This window comes from Lucilia cuprina, chromosome 5, assembly GCF_022045245.1.
Source record: "Lucilia cuprina isolate Lc7/37 chromosome 5, ASM2204524v1, whole genome shotgun sequence".
Taxonomy (NCBI): domain Eukaryota; kingdom Metazoa; phylum Arthropoda; class Insecta; order Diptera; family Calliphoridae; genus Lucilia; species Lucilia cuprina.
In genome coordinates this window covers 47,695,424-47,713,526 of record NC_060953.1, presented here as the reverse complement: position 1 = coordinate 47,713,526, position 18,103 = coordinate 47,695,424, and the positions used below count along the sequence as shown (strand labels likewise).

Below are 18,103 nucleotides of genomic sequence, written 5' to 3'. Positions count from 1 at the left end.
TTCTGAGTGTAAAATTCTCTATTCACTTCAACTCAACTATAATGCAGAACATACAATAAATAAATAAAAATTCTAACTTAACTAAACATACCCATGCAAAGAGCTAAAGCCAACTTTACCCTAGACTCTAGAACACTTTTAATTTCTATACAACAAAAATCTTGTTATGAATGCGAAGGAAAAAAGTAAAATAAAACAACTTAACTGAAAGTGATATGAGCAGAGCTAGTTATTACATATTATTCTTTATTATTATTATTATTAATATTCTATTTATTGCAATAAAAAGTTGGCCTTTAACTTTATAGTTGGTTTATAGCAGGTTTTGCTCTCTATAGAATCAACATAGAAATTGTTTTTGTAGTTTTAGTGCAGATTGATTTAAGTTTGAAAAAAAAACAACAAACAATGTTTGCATAAAAATTCAACCAACCCATACACTTGATTTCTTGTTGTTGTTGTTTTTGCCAGCCAGCCAGTTATCGTGTGTGTTAATGGGTGGTGGTGGTGTAGTGAGTTGTGGTACTTTGGTTATCGACATTTTTCAAATTCTATAACAATCAGTTAATATTTATCATTGCCTTGGTTGACACCTGTTAAGAAATTCTGTTTTTTTTTTCAATAAAGATTTGTTTAAAAAGGTTTTATTAAAACATTAATATTTTTTAATAATTGTCAGCAAAACAAGATTTATGGACAAGTTTTTTTTTGCACTTTAAGAGTTTCCAAATTAAAATAATGTGAACAAGTGTTAAAAATCGTTAGATTTTAAAGAAAAAAACGAAAATAATGAAAAAAATCATTATACCCAGTTTAATTGATACTTATGGTTTAATAAAATTTTGGGATTTTGATTGTGGTGGTCCTAGTCAAAATACATCACAATGTTATACCAAAAGAAAAATAACTGTACCCTCACCTATAAAGAAAATGGTAAAGACAACAATTTTTTTAAATTACATATTAGGAAATACATATATATTTTTGTAGGAATTTCATAAACTTTAGCAAATATTTTATTGATTTTAAATAATTAATAAAAAAGTCTTATATTTGCGATAAGATTAAGAAATTCCTCTTTTTTTGTTTATCATTTTAATTAAATACGTGTTGATAATAAATTATGTGTAACATATCAATGAATAGTTTTCATTATATGTATGAAATATTTCACAAATATAACAGCCTAATAGTAGACTTTATGTAAAACAAATATAGTATTTAAGTAATATTAGAAAAACAACAACAAAATGTTTACACCAAATCATTCTTTTAAAAAGTGACAAACATTTTGTTTTTTTTTATACCCTACACCACTATAGTGGGGAGGGTATTATACGTTTGTGCTGATGTTTGTAACATACAAAAATATTGGTCCAATACCCACCTTAAAGTATACCGATCGATTCAGAATCATTTTTTGAATCTATTAAGACATGTCCGTCCGTCTGTCCGCCTGGCTGGCTGTCCATGTAAACCTTGTGCGCAAGGTACAGACCGCAATTTTCAAGATAATTTGATGAAATTTGGACCAAGCATGTTTTTTGGCACAGGGACGAAGCCTATTGAAAATGGTTGAAATCGGTCCATTATTTCACCTAGCCCCCATACAACCGTACCTCCCGATTTGAACTTTTTATGCCATAATTACGTCAAATATTTTATTATATCTCTAAAAATTGGCACAAATAAGTTTTATATAAGTATAAATGACACTGCAGATTTTCGTAAGGACCGGCCCTTATTTGACACTAGTCCCCATACAAACCCCCCTTCAAAAAATGTCTTAAACGTCTAAAATTGACTTGTAACCATTTGTATCGCAATGAAACTCAACAAAATTAACTGTTATTTAAAAATATATCCTTTTCCCAAATTTACCGAGGATCGGCCCATATTTGTTCTATATAAAGACTCATTTAGAAATTTTTTATTAATATTTGCTTTAATATTTTGGAATTATGGTAATATTCAACTTAAAAGATTCTTTATAAAAAATAAAAATTTTTAAAATATACTCATGGTGTAGGGTATTATATGGTCGGCCATGCCCGACTATACTTTCCTACTTGTTTTTCTAAAAAATTCGATTAAAAAACTTGAAAATAGTCAACAAAAATATAAATGATTGACTGTCACACAGAACTAATCCATCAATTGCATGACTTTTTCATATTTTTTGTAAAAATTTGCTTTGTTCAGCAAAAGAAAACAAATTGAAATCACTTGATAGTTATTAAATCCCCATGAAAATGCAATTATAAAAATAGAATAGAAAAACAAGACAAGGCAAGAAATATAAAACAAAAACCCGCAAATCTTAATAACTAAGAAAAATATCAATTTAACTTTTATTTATAACAATTATTTCAACATTTTCTCTCTTTTCTTTACAGTCTCATCAAATTCGTGCAGTTTCAAGTCCATCCCTAACCTCTGATATAACAACCCCAGAAGCAGCATCAGCATCAGCAGGAACAGCCAACAATAATATCCCCGAACACCAAAGAGTACCATCTAGTAATTCATCATATACCACAACTAGTCATGAGGATTGCCAAACCACTAACCAACATAATACTGCCGCCACTAACTCTATTGCCTCCACCACCTCTTCCAACTCCACTTCTGCCAGTTCAACACAAAATGTTGGAGTTTTACAGAAATTCAAACGTACATTAACCAATTTCAACAAACATCAACCGTCAGTCAATGCCACAAATCAAACACCAGCAACAACATCAGTTCCAAGCACCTCAACAACAACAACAGCAGCAGCAGGAGTTTCAGACTCTTCTGCCTTTCTAATGGCCGGCGATACAGAAATGCAAACGGATGTTACAGATGGCTGTAGCAATACGGCTGTTAGTAATAAATATAGATTTGGCCCCTTAGTATGGCGTACATCAAAGGAACGACGTAAAACAAAATATAATCGTCGTGACAAATGTAACAGTGGTGATTCGGGCATACAAATTGAATTAGAGAATGATGAACAATTTGCTCGAGTTTTGGCGGCAGGTGGCAGTAGTGGTGGCATACATGTTGCCAATCTTAATGGCAGTTTGTTTAACAGACAACAAGAAGGAATGGTAAGTTTTGGAGGATTTTAAGTTTAATAATTGAAATGTAGAAAGAAACAAATTTCTAAAGTTTTTTAGGTTGTAGAAGTTTAAGATCAATTTTTAATTCTAGTTCAGTTCTAGTTCAGTTCTAGTTCAGTTCTAGTTCAGTTCTAGTTCAGTTCTAGTTCAGTTCTAGTTCTAGTTCAGTTCTAGTTCAGTTCTAGTTCAAATCTAGTTCAGTTCTGCTTCAGTTCTAGATTAGTTCTAATTTAGTTCTAGTTCAGTTTTAGTTCAGTTCTAGTTCAGTTCTAGTTCAGTTCTAGTTCAGTTCTAGTTCAGTTCTAGTTCAGTTCTAGTTCAGTTCTAGTTCAGTTCTAGTTCAGTTCTAGTTCAAATCTAGTTCAGTTCTGCTTCAGTTCTAGATTAGTTCTAATTTAGTTCTAGTTCAGTTTTAGTTCAGTTCTAGTTCAGTTCTAGTTCAGTTCTAGTTCAGTTCTAGTTCAGTTCTAGTTCAGTTCTAGTTCAGTTCTAGTTCAGTTCTAGTTCAGTTCTAGTTCAGTTCTAGTTCAGTTCTAGTTCAGTTCTAGTTCAGTTCTAGTTCAGTTCTAGTTCAGTTCTAGTTCAGTTCTAGTTCAGCTCTAGTTCAGTTCTAGTTCAGTTCTAGTTCAGTTCTAGTTCAGTTCTAGTTCAGTTCTAGTTCAGTTCTAGTTCAGTTCTAGTTCAGTTCTAGTTCAGTTCTATTTCATCTAGTTCAGTTCTAGTTCAGTTTCAGTTCAGTTCTAGTTCAGTTTCAGTTCAGTTCCATTTTAGTTCTAGTTCAGTAAACTCTTCCAGTAAATTAAAAAGTGTTTAATTTTCAAAGGATTTTTTAATAAATATTAAAATTTAAACTAAAAAACCCTTTTTTCCCATTTTCCAGAGTTCCCTACGAGTACGTGCCGTACGACGCACCAATTCCGCCAAAGTAACATCAATAATAGATGAGAATACTTCTGCATCGACCACACATTCGAGTAAAGCTAACATACTAAAACGCATGGACATGCATAATGAGAGAGAAGCACCCGAATCGTTGCCCACACGTTCGATAAGTCAACCCAATGGTCTAGAGTCTTGTGGTATGACACGCAACGATTTAGACGATAGTGACAGTGATAGTGTAACATCACATGAAGAAGGTAAATAAATACATTAAAAAAAAGAATAGAAAAAATAATTAAAAAAACTGCAAACAACAGTTTACAATACATTAAACACCTTGCTATGTTTAAATAACTAAAAGGTTAAAGTTCATAGTAAAATACAATAAAAACAATATTATATTGATTTTAATACATTTTTTCTTTTATTTTGTTTTTTTCATTTCAGCCTCCAGTTATTATCCTATTTTTGCTGAAGTGTTATATAATTTTACTGCAGCAGGACCACAAGAGTTGGGCTTAGAAAAGGGTACATTAATTGAAATACTACGTAAAGAAATTGGCCCCTGGTGGTTTGGTCGCATTAAAAAAGAAGATGCTAGTTTAGTGGAGGAAATTTTAGATCCTGAATTGGGTTGGTTCCCCAAAGAGTTTGTACGTGTTATACATTCACCCGAAACTGATTTCTTCTATCTACAACACATGGCCGAACAGCAGCAGCAGCAACAACAACAGCAGCAGCAACAGAATACAGCAAACCAGCTAAGTCATGAATTTAATGAGACTAATTCGCAAAGCGGAAATCATACATTGAATACATCATCAAGTGCTCCTTGTGCACTTGACAATAGCAACAGCAGCATGGAAGATAATTGTAATACCACCGTAATTGATCAGCATAATGTCACAACCATTGTAATTGAATCATCATCATCACCACCCACATCTTTGACGACGACCTCGACACCTCATTTTGTTGGCCTATCAACTAATGCGGCTAATAATGATGCCGCAACAGCCAATACTACCATCACACAAGCCATCCTATCGACATCACAAAGTCTTAATGTCATTATGGATAGTGCCGATTTGTTGCGAAGAAGTGCTGTTAAAGAATTATTGGATACGGAAGTTAATTATGTGAAATTATTGTCGGCCATATGTGAGGGGTAAGTTGAAAAAGAATAATTTATAATTTTTCAAATATCTTATTATATTTTCTTTTTCGTTATTAGCTATTTACCTGCTATGAGCAAACGTATCGATATCTTTTCACCCAATAGTATACGTTTGATTTTCTCCAATATAACATCAATTTATAAGTTTCAACGTAAATTTTTAGAAGCCCTACGCAAGGGCATCGAACAGAATCAGGTGGCAAAAGTATTTTTGAAAATGGTAAGTTTGTTAATGTCAAGAAAATATTGATATTTATTTATAATGTATATTATATTTATATTCTTTACAGCATAAGGGATTCTTATGTTATTCAACTTATTGCAATTCATATCCCCGGGCCTTAATTGAATTGGCTTCATATGAGAGAGTTAAAGATGCTCGCACAATATTGGATAAGTAAGTTGAATTTGATTTCTTTTTTTGAATACTGTGCAAAGGAATAACTTCCAAACAACGGAAACAGAGTAAACAAAATGGAAATTCTGACAAAGTTTTTCAGAAGCTTTGGACGTTATTAAAAATTTTAAAATCCACACGCATATCTTAAACTTTATCTATAATTGTGTAGAAAATAGTTTTGTAATCACTTCATTAAAGAGTTGTAATACATTGCTCCCTGGGAACTTACTTACTTACTTACTTAGTTACTTACTTACTTACTTACTTACTTACTTACTTACTTACTTACTTACTTACATACTTACTTACTTACTTACTTACTTACTTACTTACTTACTTACTTACTTACTTACTTACTTACTTACTTACTTACTTACTTACTTACTTACTTACTTACTTACTTACTTACTTACTTACTTACTTACTTACTTACTTACTTACTTACTTACTTACTTACTTACTTACTTACTTACTTACTTACTTACTTACTTACTTACTTACTTACTTACTTACTTACTTACTTACTTACTTACTTACTTACTTACTTACTTACTTACTTACTTACTTACATACATACTTCTTACTTACTTACATACTTATTACTTACTTACATACATACTTACTTACTTAGTTACTTACTTACATACTTACTTACTTACTTACTTACTTACTTACATACTTACTTCCTTACTTACTTTACATACTTACTTATTCCCTTCCTTCCCTCTTCTCTCTTACAGTTGTCGAGAATTGGAAAATTTAGCTGAATTACCCCTATCCGCTCATTTGTTGGCACCAGTGCAACGCATTTGCCGCTATCCTTTGCACTTAGGAGAAATGATTAAAAGTTCGGCCAAGGGTGCAGAACCACCAGCATTTGCTCTCCATGAATATGAACAAATCGATGTTAGTCAGTTGGATATACCCGATACCACAGAGACCATTGATATGGCTCTAGAAGCCATGAAATCTGTTACCGAAGCTGTTAATGAAGGTAAACGTCATAGTGAAACAATAGCACGTCATCAGGCAAGCTTTCAAAACTTCAAAGGTCCTCCTCTACACCTACATAGTACACGTTTCTTTGTACAAATCGATGCCACGCGTCAGAAACAAAATCTTTGGAATAGTAGTTGTACTCTATTTCTCTTCGACAACCAATTGGTCTATTGTAAACGTGACATTATTAAGAGATCTAATTTTATCTATAAAGGACGCATATTTTTGGACAGATGCCGAGTGGTGAACGTAAGAGATGGTAAAATGTTTGGTCATACTATTAAAAACTCGCTGAGAATTTACTGTGAGGCAAGAGACAAATGGTTTGATTTTAGTTTTCGTTCGGCCAATCGTAAGCATAGATTTTTAAATACCCTAGCTTTGGAGCGACAATTCGGTGGGAAATCTTTGTATATATCGGAAATGACAGGATTTGAATATGCCTTCGAGGAAAGAGATTATTCGGATCAATCAGATTATGAGGGCGGTGATAGTGGTGAACAGAAATTAAAAGAATTTTTATATGAAACCAATTTAAATACCGGCAACAATACAAATACTTCAGGCGAATCATCTGTGCCGGAGTCACCAGCTAAATCTTTTAAATATAGTGATACTTTGCCGCATAAAAAAACACAAAGACTAGATACGGCGGCGGGTGCGGCGAATGAAAATCAAACAGGTTCTTTGGGACGCAGACGTTTAGGTAATTGGTTTAGAAAACCCAAAAGTACCGCCTCCACACCCAATCAATCACCTACACACAAAACTACACAATCGGCTCATTCTACAGGAGATTTACAATTAACCGGCACTGATCTTACCGAAACCTATACGGTATTAGAACATACCGAAAATGGTGGTGTTAGTTCGTAAATTTTTCTAGAAATTTAATTTGCTAAACAAAAAAACAATTATTAAGGAATCTCATTTTTATTATTAATAACAAAACGAAATTTTGTTTAAAAATTTTCCTTTTTCTCTTTTTAAAACACAATCTTTTCTCTCTCTTTTTATCTGTTTGTCTCTTAACTCTCTGTGTAAAAAATTTGTTTTATTTTTGTTTTAAATGTACAAATGTATTGGAAAGTCAATTATATAATTGTTGTTTAAAAAAAATTGTTAATTATTTTAAAATTTAAACGTAAAAATATATACGCTATAACACTTTATTATGTAAATTTTGTTTATTTTTATTAATTTAACTTTTTCAATTAATTGTACAGTTGTAAATTTCTTTTTTTTTTATACTTTTTTATATATTTTAAAATTAAATTTTATTTATTTGTTTTTAAGTTAACAAAACGAACAAACTGGAAGATTTGAAATTAAGTCATTAATATTTGCTATTAAGTTTTTAATTTTTTCTTTTTTATATTTAAGAAAAAAATATTAAAGTTTTTATTATTATTTTATAAAATTTCCTTAACATATTATTATTTAGTACATAAAAAACCAAATAATTATTAAAACAAAACAATTTAAAAAAAATGTTGAGAAAAAAATTAAATAAAAACAAAAACAAAATGTTAACATTCAAAAAAGCAATTTTTTTTTATAAAAAATTCAAATATAAAAATTATTATAAAACATTTAAAATAAAAAGTCATTTATAAAACCATTCAAACAAAAAAAATGACATTTTATTAAAAACATAAGTTTAAAACTAAAAATAATAAAAAAAACATTAACATAAATAAAAAAAAAGAAAATTAAAACACAACAAAATAATAAGTCTGGTTTATAACAAATGAAACAAATAGTTAAACTGTTTTGAAAACTATCCCAAAAAATTAAAAAAAAAATCCGTAAAAAAAATTATGTTAAATTTATAATAAAGAAAAATATTTAAAAAATATATACATAAATACTTAAAAAAACATAAATAAAATTTTTGTTTTCTTTTAAATTTTTCTAATTTTTTTTAAACAAACTTTTGTTTTTTTTTTCAAAAAACAAACAGCACTTTAAAAAATTTATTAAAAAAAGGCAAACTACCCACAGTAATTGATATTGTTATAGTAAGACAAAAGTATTATGAAAATAAAATATTAATAGAAAAATAAAAAACATAATGTTGATATTATACATGTATTTAAACAGATATTTAAAACAAATAGTTAAAATACAAATTAATAAATATAGACACAGTCACAACTCAATATATACATATATAAAATATAATGCCTCCAAAATAAAAGAAACTTAAATACTTTATCTACATGTCATCACACACTCACACACATGTGCTCTATAACAATTTTACTACAAAATATTTAATTAAATTATTTAAAATTTTAAACATATACAGCAAAATCTGTAGAAAATTGAAGCATTTTTGGGCCTCTTACTTAATATGAAAAGAATCATTACCCAGCAGTTCGAAAAAGTGTCGGGTCATTATACCCTACACCACTTTAGTGGGGAGGGTATATTGGGTTTGTGCTGATGTTTGTAACATACAAAAATATTCGTCCTATACCCACCTTAAAGTATACTAATCGGCTTAGAATCATTTTCTGAGTGGATTAAGCTATGTCCGTCCGTTCGTCTGGCTGGCTGTCCATGTAAACCTTGTGCGCAAGGTACAGGCCGAAATTTTCAAGATAATTGGATGAAATTTGGCACACACGCTTCTCTTGGCCCAAGGACGAAACCTTTTGAAAATGGGTAAAATCGGTCCATTATTTCGACTGGCCCCCATCGGGACTGTCTGACCAAACTGCTGAGTTATACCAAATGTTACTTTCCTGCATATCGACAAAGTTAATGCATCCAAAAAAAAGACAGTTATATACACTAAGTCCACCTAATGGGATCTAATTCTTTCGTCATGGATGTACTCTTTGTAAACGAGGATGAAAATAGTCGTCACTTTAGTGACCCCTTTTTAAGCTAGAAAGTCTCTTCCTTTTGTGCGTCTCTTCATAATAGATGTAGGATAATCACATGTTGGACAGTCGTTGGCCAGGTGTTGTTGTTATAACATCTCGACTGTGGCCAATAGTTCATTCCTGGGGAAAAAACTTTCGCTTGATACAGCTGTTGCTGGGTTGACAATCTTTGGCCGAGTATGACTCGGGTCGTTCCGGAGCGAAGATCCAATTGTCGTGGGAACGAATCCTATATGGTGTATTGTAATGGTAGGTTAAATAGATAGTTCGGGACTGGGTAATACTAAATATGAAATCCCTGCAGATCGCAAAAGTGTCAATGTATTCGATAAAGACAGTCGTTCCCACAACAATTGGATCTCCGCTCAGGAACGACCCGGAAGTTTTTTTCTCCAGCAAAGAACATCCAGTTACAGCTACAACAACAAATACCGTACCCACTACAATTGGATGTCCTCTCCGTAACCAATCGATTCTCAATCGGCCAAAGATTGTCAATTCAGCAACAGCTGTATCAACCGGAAGTTTTTTTCCCCAGGGATGAACATACAGTTACAACCAAGCTGTTACAGCAACAACAACAAAAAGACCGTTCCCACGACAATTGAATCTCAGCTCCGAAACGACCCGATTCTCAATTATCAACTCAGCATCAGCTGTATCAACCAGAAAACAACAACAAAGACAGTGATTTCCACTAATAACTAACCACCTGGTTGACTCTAATACATTGGTGAAAATAATCTCTTTAATATAAGCGAGAAGTGGACATTCTTAGTTCCAAACTGCTGGAACTGTTATTACATAACCTTTAGAGAGATTTCGTACATAACCTTTAGAGAGAGTTCGTAATCTCAACAAATAAATATCGATATCGTTAGATAGTGATTGATACTTTGTCAAATATCTGAATCTAAAGTTTGAAAATATTATTATAAATTCAGACCTATTCTAAATAATAAATTCGCAGGCAGTTTGTTCCTTTTCCTATACATAAGGCATGCAGAAGGGAATAAACTCCCGAGAAATTATGGTTTATAATTGGTCAGATTGGCTGGTGGACATCATGAGATTAAGTCTACACAACAACTAGATGTTGTAAATCATAAAAGACCTTCAGAATGTCCTTTAAACTTTAATAAATTGATCAAAAGTATTGACATTACGCTAACATTTTATATTACTGAGTTTCTAATGAAATCTGTTTTGATCGGTCTAAAATTGATACTATGATAATGAACAAACTTTCTTTACATTAAATAAATTGAAATCGAGCAATTTTTTTTTAACGAAATCCTGAATAATTATATAAAATTAATATAATTAAACAATAAAGCCCAGAATACTTAAATAAAATTTTTAATAAAATGCTAAAATTTAAATAAAGTATATCAACAAAAGGTTTAATTTTTTCCATTAAAACCATTACTTAGCTAGTCTTAACCTAAAAAAAAATTATTTAAATCTCAAATACTTTCTGAAATTGTACTCTAATAAAAATAAAAAAAACATGCTAAAAACACCTTGATCGAATTTATAATTATTAATTTATAATGAATTAAGTTTTTTTTATTGAGTATTAAAAAAAAAGTAAACAAAAACATAATATAGTTTTTTTAATAAAACCTAAAAAGATATTAAGAAAATTTTGAAATTTTTTTGGCAAGAAAAACCCAACATAAATAAGTAAATACCAATATTTAATATAAAAATGCCAAATTAATATTAATTAATTATAAAAAATTAAAAAAGAAGAAATATAAATTTAACAATATAGTTATTAAGTTAAACTGGATATTTTTTAATAAATCCTAAATAATTTGATTTAAAAGAATAACTGTTATTACATACATACGATTTAGTTTTTAATAATATTTTTTTGTTAAGAAAAAAACAATTACAAACATATAAAATTAAACAATTAAAAACACTTAACAAACATTTAACAGAAATACACAAATAAAAAAACAACAACAAGGAATATTATAACAATAATGATGGAAAAATTATATAGAAAAGTTAGTGTTAGAAAAAACTAACAACAAAACTATTTAATAGTTTTTTTTTTTTTTTTTGAGAAAATTATCTAAGCTAGAATGGCAAAATTGTTATTAACAATTTAAACTTAGAAAAGGGAAATGGTCTTACTATTAACACTTATTATTTTTAAATTTTTATAAATGAAAAGAAAATTTAAAAATTATTTGGAAAATAGTTGTTAGTTGAAAGTTTTTAGTCTTACTAAATATGAAACTGTTTTATCCTTATTATAAAAAGGATAATTGATATCACAAGTAAACAACAAAAACACTTATACACTTTATAAAATAAAAGTAAAAACATACAACAATTATTACCAAAAATAAGAAACATAAAATAAAATAATTGTCAAAATAACAACAACAAGAGTATATGCCAAAAAGAAATAAATAAATACAAAAATATATATATTTAATCTAAAATAAATAAAACATTTTAATGAAATGGTGTTTTTTTAACTGAAATCCTATGGTAATGGGGCAACTCTTGAGTTTGTTTATGTTTATAGTAAGTATGGCATCTCTTTAAATAAAATGCAACCCTGTGCTTCATTTTCTTCAGCAAAATTTGCAACGCAAAAAGGAGAGATTTAATTAAATTAAAGTTTTAAGTGTTAAATTTAGTAAATTGGTTATAAATTTTTTTTGAAAATGAGTAAATAAGAAGTGAAACTTTATTAATAAGCTGTAAAATAACTACACGAAGAAATTGGCATCTTGATTTCATAACGGTAAGTTAAATCTAAAAAAATAAAAATTCCTTTGAATAGATATTTAGTCAAAAGTGATGTTGTATTTATATGAACGGCAGCAAGATATTTTAATAATTATATACCATGGGCGGCAGTTCTTTTCATTTTATTTATCCAAGTTGACGTACTTCCCAAATTGTTAAAAACAAGGGTCGTAGCTCTGTCGACATCGATAGATTTTCTAAAAAATTCAGTGCTTCCAAATAGTGTGCTTTTTATACCCTTCACCTTCGTGAGAAGGGTATATATAAGTTTGTCATTCCGTTTGTAATTTCTATAATATAATTTTCCGACCCTATAAAGTATATATATTCTGGATCCTTATAGGTAGCGGAGATGATTAAGCCATGTCCGTCTGTCTGTCTGTATGTTTGTTGAAATCAGTTTTTAGAAGACCCCAGATATCTGCGAGATCCGAATCTTCCATTATTCTATCAGACATACGACCGGCAAGAACGCTATTTAAAATCAGCAAAATCGGACCATAAATAACGGAGATATGAGCAAAAAACCGAGACAACCTCTGAAAATTTCATATAAAATTTAGATTTTTTATTCATGCTCAGACAGAAACTGCAAAAAACAAAAACAAAATACATAACAATACGGTAAATATTGTTATTGTAATTTGTTTATAAAAACAAAGCAGAGTAAGAGCAGCAGAGCAAGAGTAGCAGAGCGAGAGCAGCACTAATGTTTTGTTATTGGCTAGAAATATGAAATTAAGTATGTAGAGCCTGGATTAAGTGAGACCTATAAAAGGGGACTTTCTGGTACTTTTTCGTTCTTCAAAGGTATTTTTTGAAATTTCTATAATATTGAACCTAGAAACATGAAATTAAGTATGCATGGCCCGGATTAAGTGAGGACCCAAACAAGGGAGTTTTTGGTACTTTTTCGTTTTTCAAAAGGTACTTTTTGCAATTTCTACAATATTGAACCTAGAAACATGTAATTAAGTATGTATGGCCCGGATTAAGTGAGGATCCATAAAAGGGGACTTTTTCGTTGTTCAAAAGGTACTTTTTGCAATTTCTACATTATTGAACCTAGAAACATTTAATTAAGTATGTATGGCCCGGATTAAGTGAGGACCCATAAAAGGGGACTTTTTGGTACTTTTTCGTTCTTCAAAAGGTACTTTTTGCAATTTCTACAATATTGAACCTAGAAACATGTAATTAAGTATGTATGGCCCGGATTAAGTGAGGACCCATACAAGGGGACTTTTTGGTACTTTTTCGTTTTTCAAAACGTACTTTTTGCAATTTCTACGATATTAAACCTAGAAACATGTAATTATGTATGTATGGCCCGGATTAAGTAAGGACTCATAAAAGGGGACTTTTTGGTACTTTTTCGTTTTTCAAAAGGTACTTTTTGCAATTTCTACGATATTAAACCTAGAAACATGTAATTAAGTATGTATGGCCAGGATTAAGTGAGGACCCATGAAAGGGTACTTTTTGGTACTTTTTCATTCTTCAAAAGGTACTTTTTGAAATTTCTATAATATTGAACCTAGAAACATGTTATTAAGTTCGTATATCCCGGATTAAGTGAGAACCAGTAAAAGGGGACTTCTTGGTACTTTTTCGTTCTTCAAAAGGTACTTTTTACAATTTCTACAATATTGAACCTAGGAACATGTAATTAAGTTTGTATGGCCCGGATTAACTGAGGACCCATAGATGGGGACTTTTTGGTACTTTTTCGTTCTTCAAAAGGTACAAAAGGCTTTAAACACATCATGGTGAAGGGTATATAAGATTCGGCACAGCCGAATATAGAACTCTTACTTGTTTAATACTCAAATTCAAGGCAACAACATACATATTGCTTGATAGTTTCGCAATGTGGTTTGAAAACATACCTTTTGAGGATAAATATTCCAAATACTTGAAAGTTTTGGTAATATTTGGCTTGACAGAAAATACATATTATACAACTTGAATTAAAACTGTTCCAATTAGACTTTGCAAAAAGAATTTACTCTATAACTATTATTGTTTCGTACGATGAACATTTTGGCCATATCTACACACATACATAAGTACCTTGTAGTTTTTTAAATAGTTATATATATATTTTAGTTAGCTGATATATTAACAAGGACGGCAGCAAGTTATTTTAATAATAACTAACATACCATGGACAGCAGTTCTTTCCATTTGATTTATCCAAAATGACGTACTTCCCAATTTGTAAAAAAACTGGTTTCGTAGCTCTGCCTACATCCATAGATTTAAAAAAAGTTCAGTGCTTTTTAGTTGAAGTCAACGGTATTCCGAATAGTGTGGTTTTTAATACTCAAAATAAGTGAATAAAATGCGACAACATACATATTGCGGGATAGTTTTGCAAAATGGTTTCAAAACAAACAGTATTCCGAATACAGGAAAGTTTTGGTATTATTTGGAATCACACAATAAGTTTTTGTGAAGTAGTTAAATAAATACAATTTAATACATAATACTTATGTAACTGAGATTAAAACTGTTACAATTGGACTTTGTAAAAAAAATCAATATAACTATTATTGTTTCATACGATGTACAAGCAATTTTTATGAAGAAGAGAAATGAAACCAAACTAAAATATCAATCAAAATCGATTGAAAAATTACTTTAGAAAACAAAGCTGTTCCTATTGGATTTTCTAAAAAAAATGTACAATATTTTATTGATTCTAACTTGGTTCCAGTGCTACCGCAAATGAAGAACATTTCTAATAATGTTGTTGAAACTGCTTTGTAATATTATCTAATAAGGATGTTTTGTATTGAGTTCCATGACTTAATATTGCCCAATTTCTACATTTATTTATAAGTCCTTTGTAGTTTTATAGACTGTTGCTTATGTATAGGGATATTATGATGATTTTTTTTTCTTTTTGCACATGCTAGACATTCAATTGGAACGCCACTGTCTTCATGAAACCAGTAGTAATGTTTTTTCTGACAACGTTGTAAAAGAAAAATTGCAAGTTCAGATGATTATTAGACATTTTCTGAAATAAATAAATAAAAAATATATATTGTAATTCGAACTACTCGCTCATTATGTGGAAACAGGCCCATAATCTCCAGTCTTAGTTTTTTCAATGAACTTTACTGATTTTTCGAAACAACTCATATTTCCAAAATTTGAGATTTTTGGTCAACAAATAATACTGTGTACTGTACAAACTTGTCCATTTTATACCAGTTATAAACAGTTTTTAATAAAGTAATAATAATTTCATTTACGACTGTTCATTATGTTTCTTTAACATTAAGGGCGAGTTTTTTTGATCATTCTTTTGTTAAACCTGCTTTAATATATGTTTTTCAGTTATCAGTAAAGTTGCTTATTATCTTAGTTTAACTGAGTGTAATTGGCCAATTAAACTCAAGAAAACACAATTATCAAAAACCTTATAACAATGATTTCGGAAGAACAAAAACTTAATATTTTAAGTAAATCGCAATTTTCTGATTTGTTTTGTTTTATTTATTATTGTTTTAAATGTTTATTTAACTTTTTTTCAAAATTTTCCAATTTACAAAAGCATTGTTTGCAAAAAACAGCTGTTCATTGTTTATGGTTTTGAGTGAAAACTTGGCAATACTAACAAAGTTAGCGGAGCTTAAATCTAAAACTGAAAAACACAATCATCGGTTAAAGTCCGCCTAAATTTGTTCCGAGTTTAATCTAACAGCAAGTTAATCCTAGTTTAACTGAGTAGTAAGAAACCCGCCCTAAATGTATAAATTTGAAAGTTTATTAATTTCTCTATTATGATCTATGTTTGTTTAAATTTTCGCGTCAATAGTGGAGAAATGTACATCTTTTTGTATATGAAATTGTATAATTAATGTTTAAATTTTTTTCTTTTTCTTTACAGATTTAATCACAATATTTGTGCCCTAACCAAATCCCCTCTATGTGTAAAATATATCATCAAAAAATAGTAACTAATTTAATAAAATTAAATACATTTGTATAAATCATCAATTTTCCTGCAGTTTTATTTATTTTAGTTAAAAGTGGTTAAAAAAGCTCGAAGTTCCGTTAAATTTAAATTGAAATCTTTCAAACTTGGCAGCACTGTTTAAGTGTTGTAAAAGCGCCATCTATTGTTTAACTTTGGGTCACAGTGAAAAGCAAAAAATCGATGTGGCAACATTTTGCTAATTTTGGTACCACGTTAATAAAAACAATCTGGCAACTCTAAGAAAATTGACAGTGCTACCAGACTGTTTTCGTTAACGTGGTACCAAAATTAGCAAAATGTTGCCACATCGATTTTTTGCTTTTCACTGCAACACAAAGTTAAACAATAGATGGCGCTTTTACAACACTAAAACAGTGCTGCCAAGTTTTTTGGATTTTTAACAGGAAGTTTAAGTAATTTCAAGTATTTTTCTTGTAAATAAAACTACAATTGTTTTCTTGTTATTATACCAGCTTATATTTTATTGTTTTAAAATATTACTTAAATCATGTTAAAATGTAAAATAGTTTTGTTGTTTTATTTTTCATTTGTTTTTTTTTCAATTAAATAAAATATTTACAATACATAATAATTGTGAAATACATAAATAACACATGTATACTTAAAAATTAATAAATATTATACTTATATATTTGAATAACAAACAAGCAAGAGGTATAATTTAAAAAATATATAATTATTTTTTTTCTTCATAATTTATATGTTTTTTTTCATGATTTTCATTATAATTGGTGTTGGGGTGTGTTGTTATGTTGGTTTTAAATGTTTGTAGATTAGATGCTTTTAATATGGTTATGTATTAAAATATATGTTGTATGTTTTTTTTTAATATTGAATTTTACATTTTGAAATAATTTCATTTCATTTCTATTCTTTGATGTACATATGTTGTTTACATTACAGATTTTATAATCTTTGACACAAGTATTTATGTATTTTTCTTTTTGTTTAATAATAATTATTGATTTTCTTGAGTTTCAACTAGAATTTAACAATTAATTTTGTTTATATTTTATTTTTTTGTAAATGGTTGTGTTTTATACTGATTTTTTAAATTGGTTTAAGTTTTTTTTTTTTTAACTTAAATTTAAAAAAAAATTACTGTTTAATATCTTTTGCTTGCTTTATTGCTAAGGTGTTGATGAAAATGATTGCTAGATTTTTTTCTTAGATTTATAATAACTTTCTTAATTGCTGTCATTCTGATTGCATGATTTTTTTAAACATTTGTTTGTTTAAAGCATGATTTTTTTGGCAATTAATTAATTTAAACTTAAGACACCTTAGAATATTGCTTTTTTTCTCTCTAGTTTGATTTTTATTTTAGCTACACAATGTTATAATTTAGTTGTTTAATTAAAAGCAATACAATTTTAGCATTTTAATTTAAGATTTTTTTAAGTTAAATGATGTATATTTTTAAATTATAAAAAAAATATTTAGAAAAAATTTAAAAATTTCTAAGAATTAAAAAAAATTAAATATATATTGATGTTAGTTTTGCTTTAACGCATATAAAACTGAAGGGTAACTCACCCAACTTAAGAAAGACATGATTTTCTTAATGATAGATTATTTAGTCAAATAATAAAAATGCTTTATTCGGCAAAGAATTCCCAGCAAAAAGAGTGAGTAAAAGAAGTAGAATTTTCACCACAAATAACATACTTGAAGTACTTCAAATTTTGGTGAAAAATCTATGAATTTTACATTAGCGTGTCATTGTAGGGATATTGTTCATTTTGACAACTATGAACTATATCTAATCTTATTCATAGATGCAATAAAAATCAGATATTTGGATGTCAAAAATAAACCGAATTCGTTCAATGACAAGCTTATGTCAATTTCATTGGTTTT

The 18,103-nt window shown here is 29.1% G+C and overlaps 1 protein-coding gene and 1 long non-coding RNA gene across 2 annotated transcripts; both read left to right on the top strand.

Annotated features, from left to right (window-relative positions):
- The first annotated feature begins 774 nt into the window (after positions 1–774).
- On the top strand, positions 775–7,984 carry LOC111688982 (intersectin-1). Its single transcript, XM_046951255.1, is given in 9 exon segments — positions 775–933; positions 2,397–3,092; positions 3,985–4,243; positions 4,434–4,691; positions 4,694–4,751; positions 4,837–5,154; positions 5,221–5,383; positions 5,454–5,560; positions 6,304–7,984. Coding segments are annotated over 9 exon segments (3,138 nt in total). The 5' UTR covers positions 775–789; the 3' UTR covers positions 7,439–7,984.
- A 4,035-nt stretch (positions 7,985–12,019) lies between these two features.
- On the top strand, positions 12,020–16,242 carry LOC111688981. Its single transcript, XR_002762869.2, has 2 exons — positions 12,020–12,226; positions 16,133–16,242. It is a non-coding gene; the product is annotated as an uncharacterized LOC111688981 (long non-coding RNA).
- Positions 16,243–18,103: the final 1,861 nt, after the last annotated feature.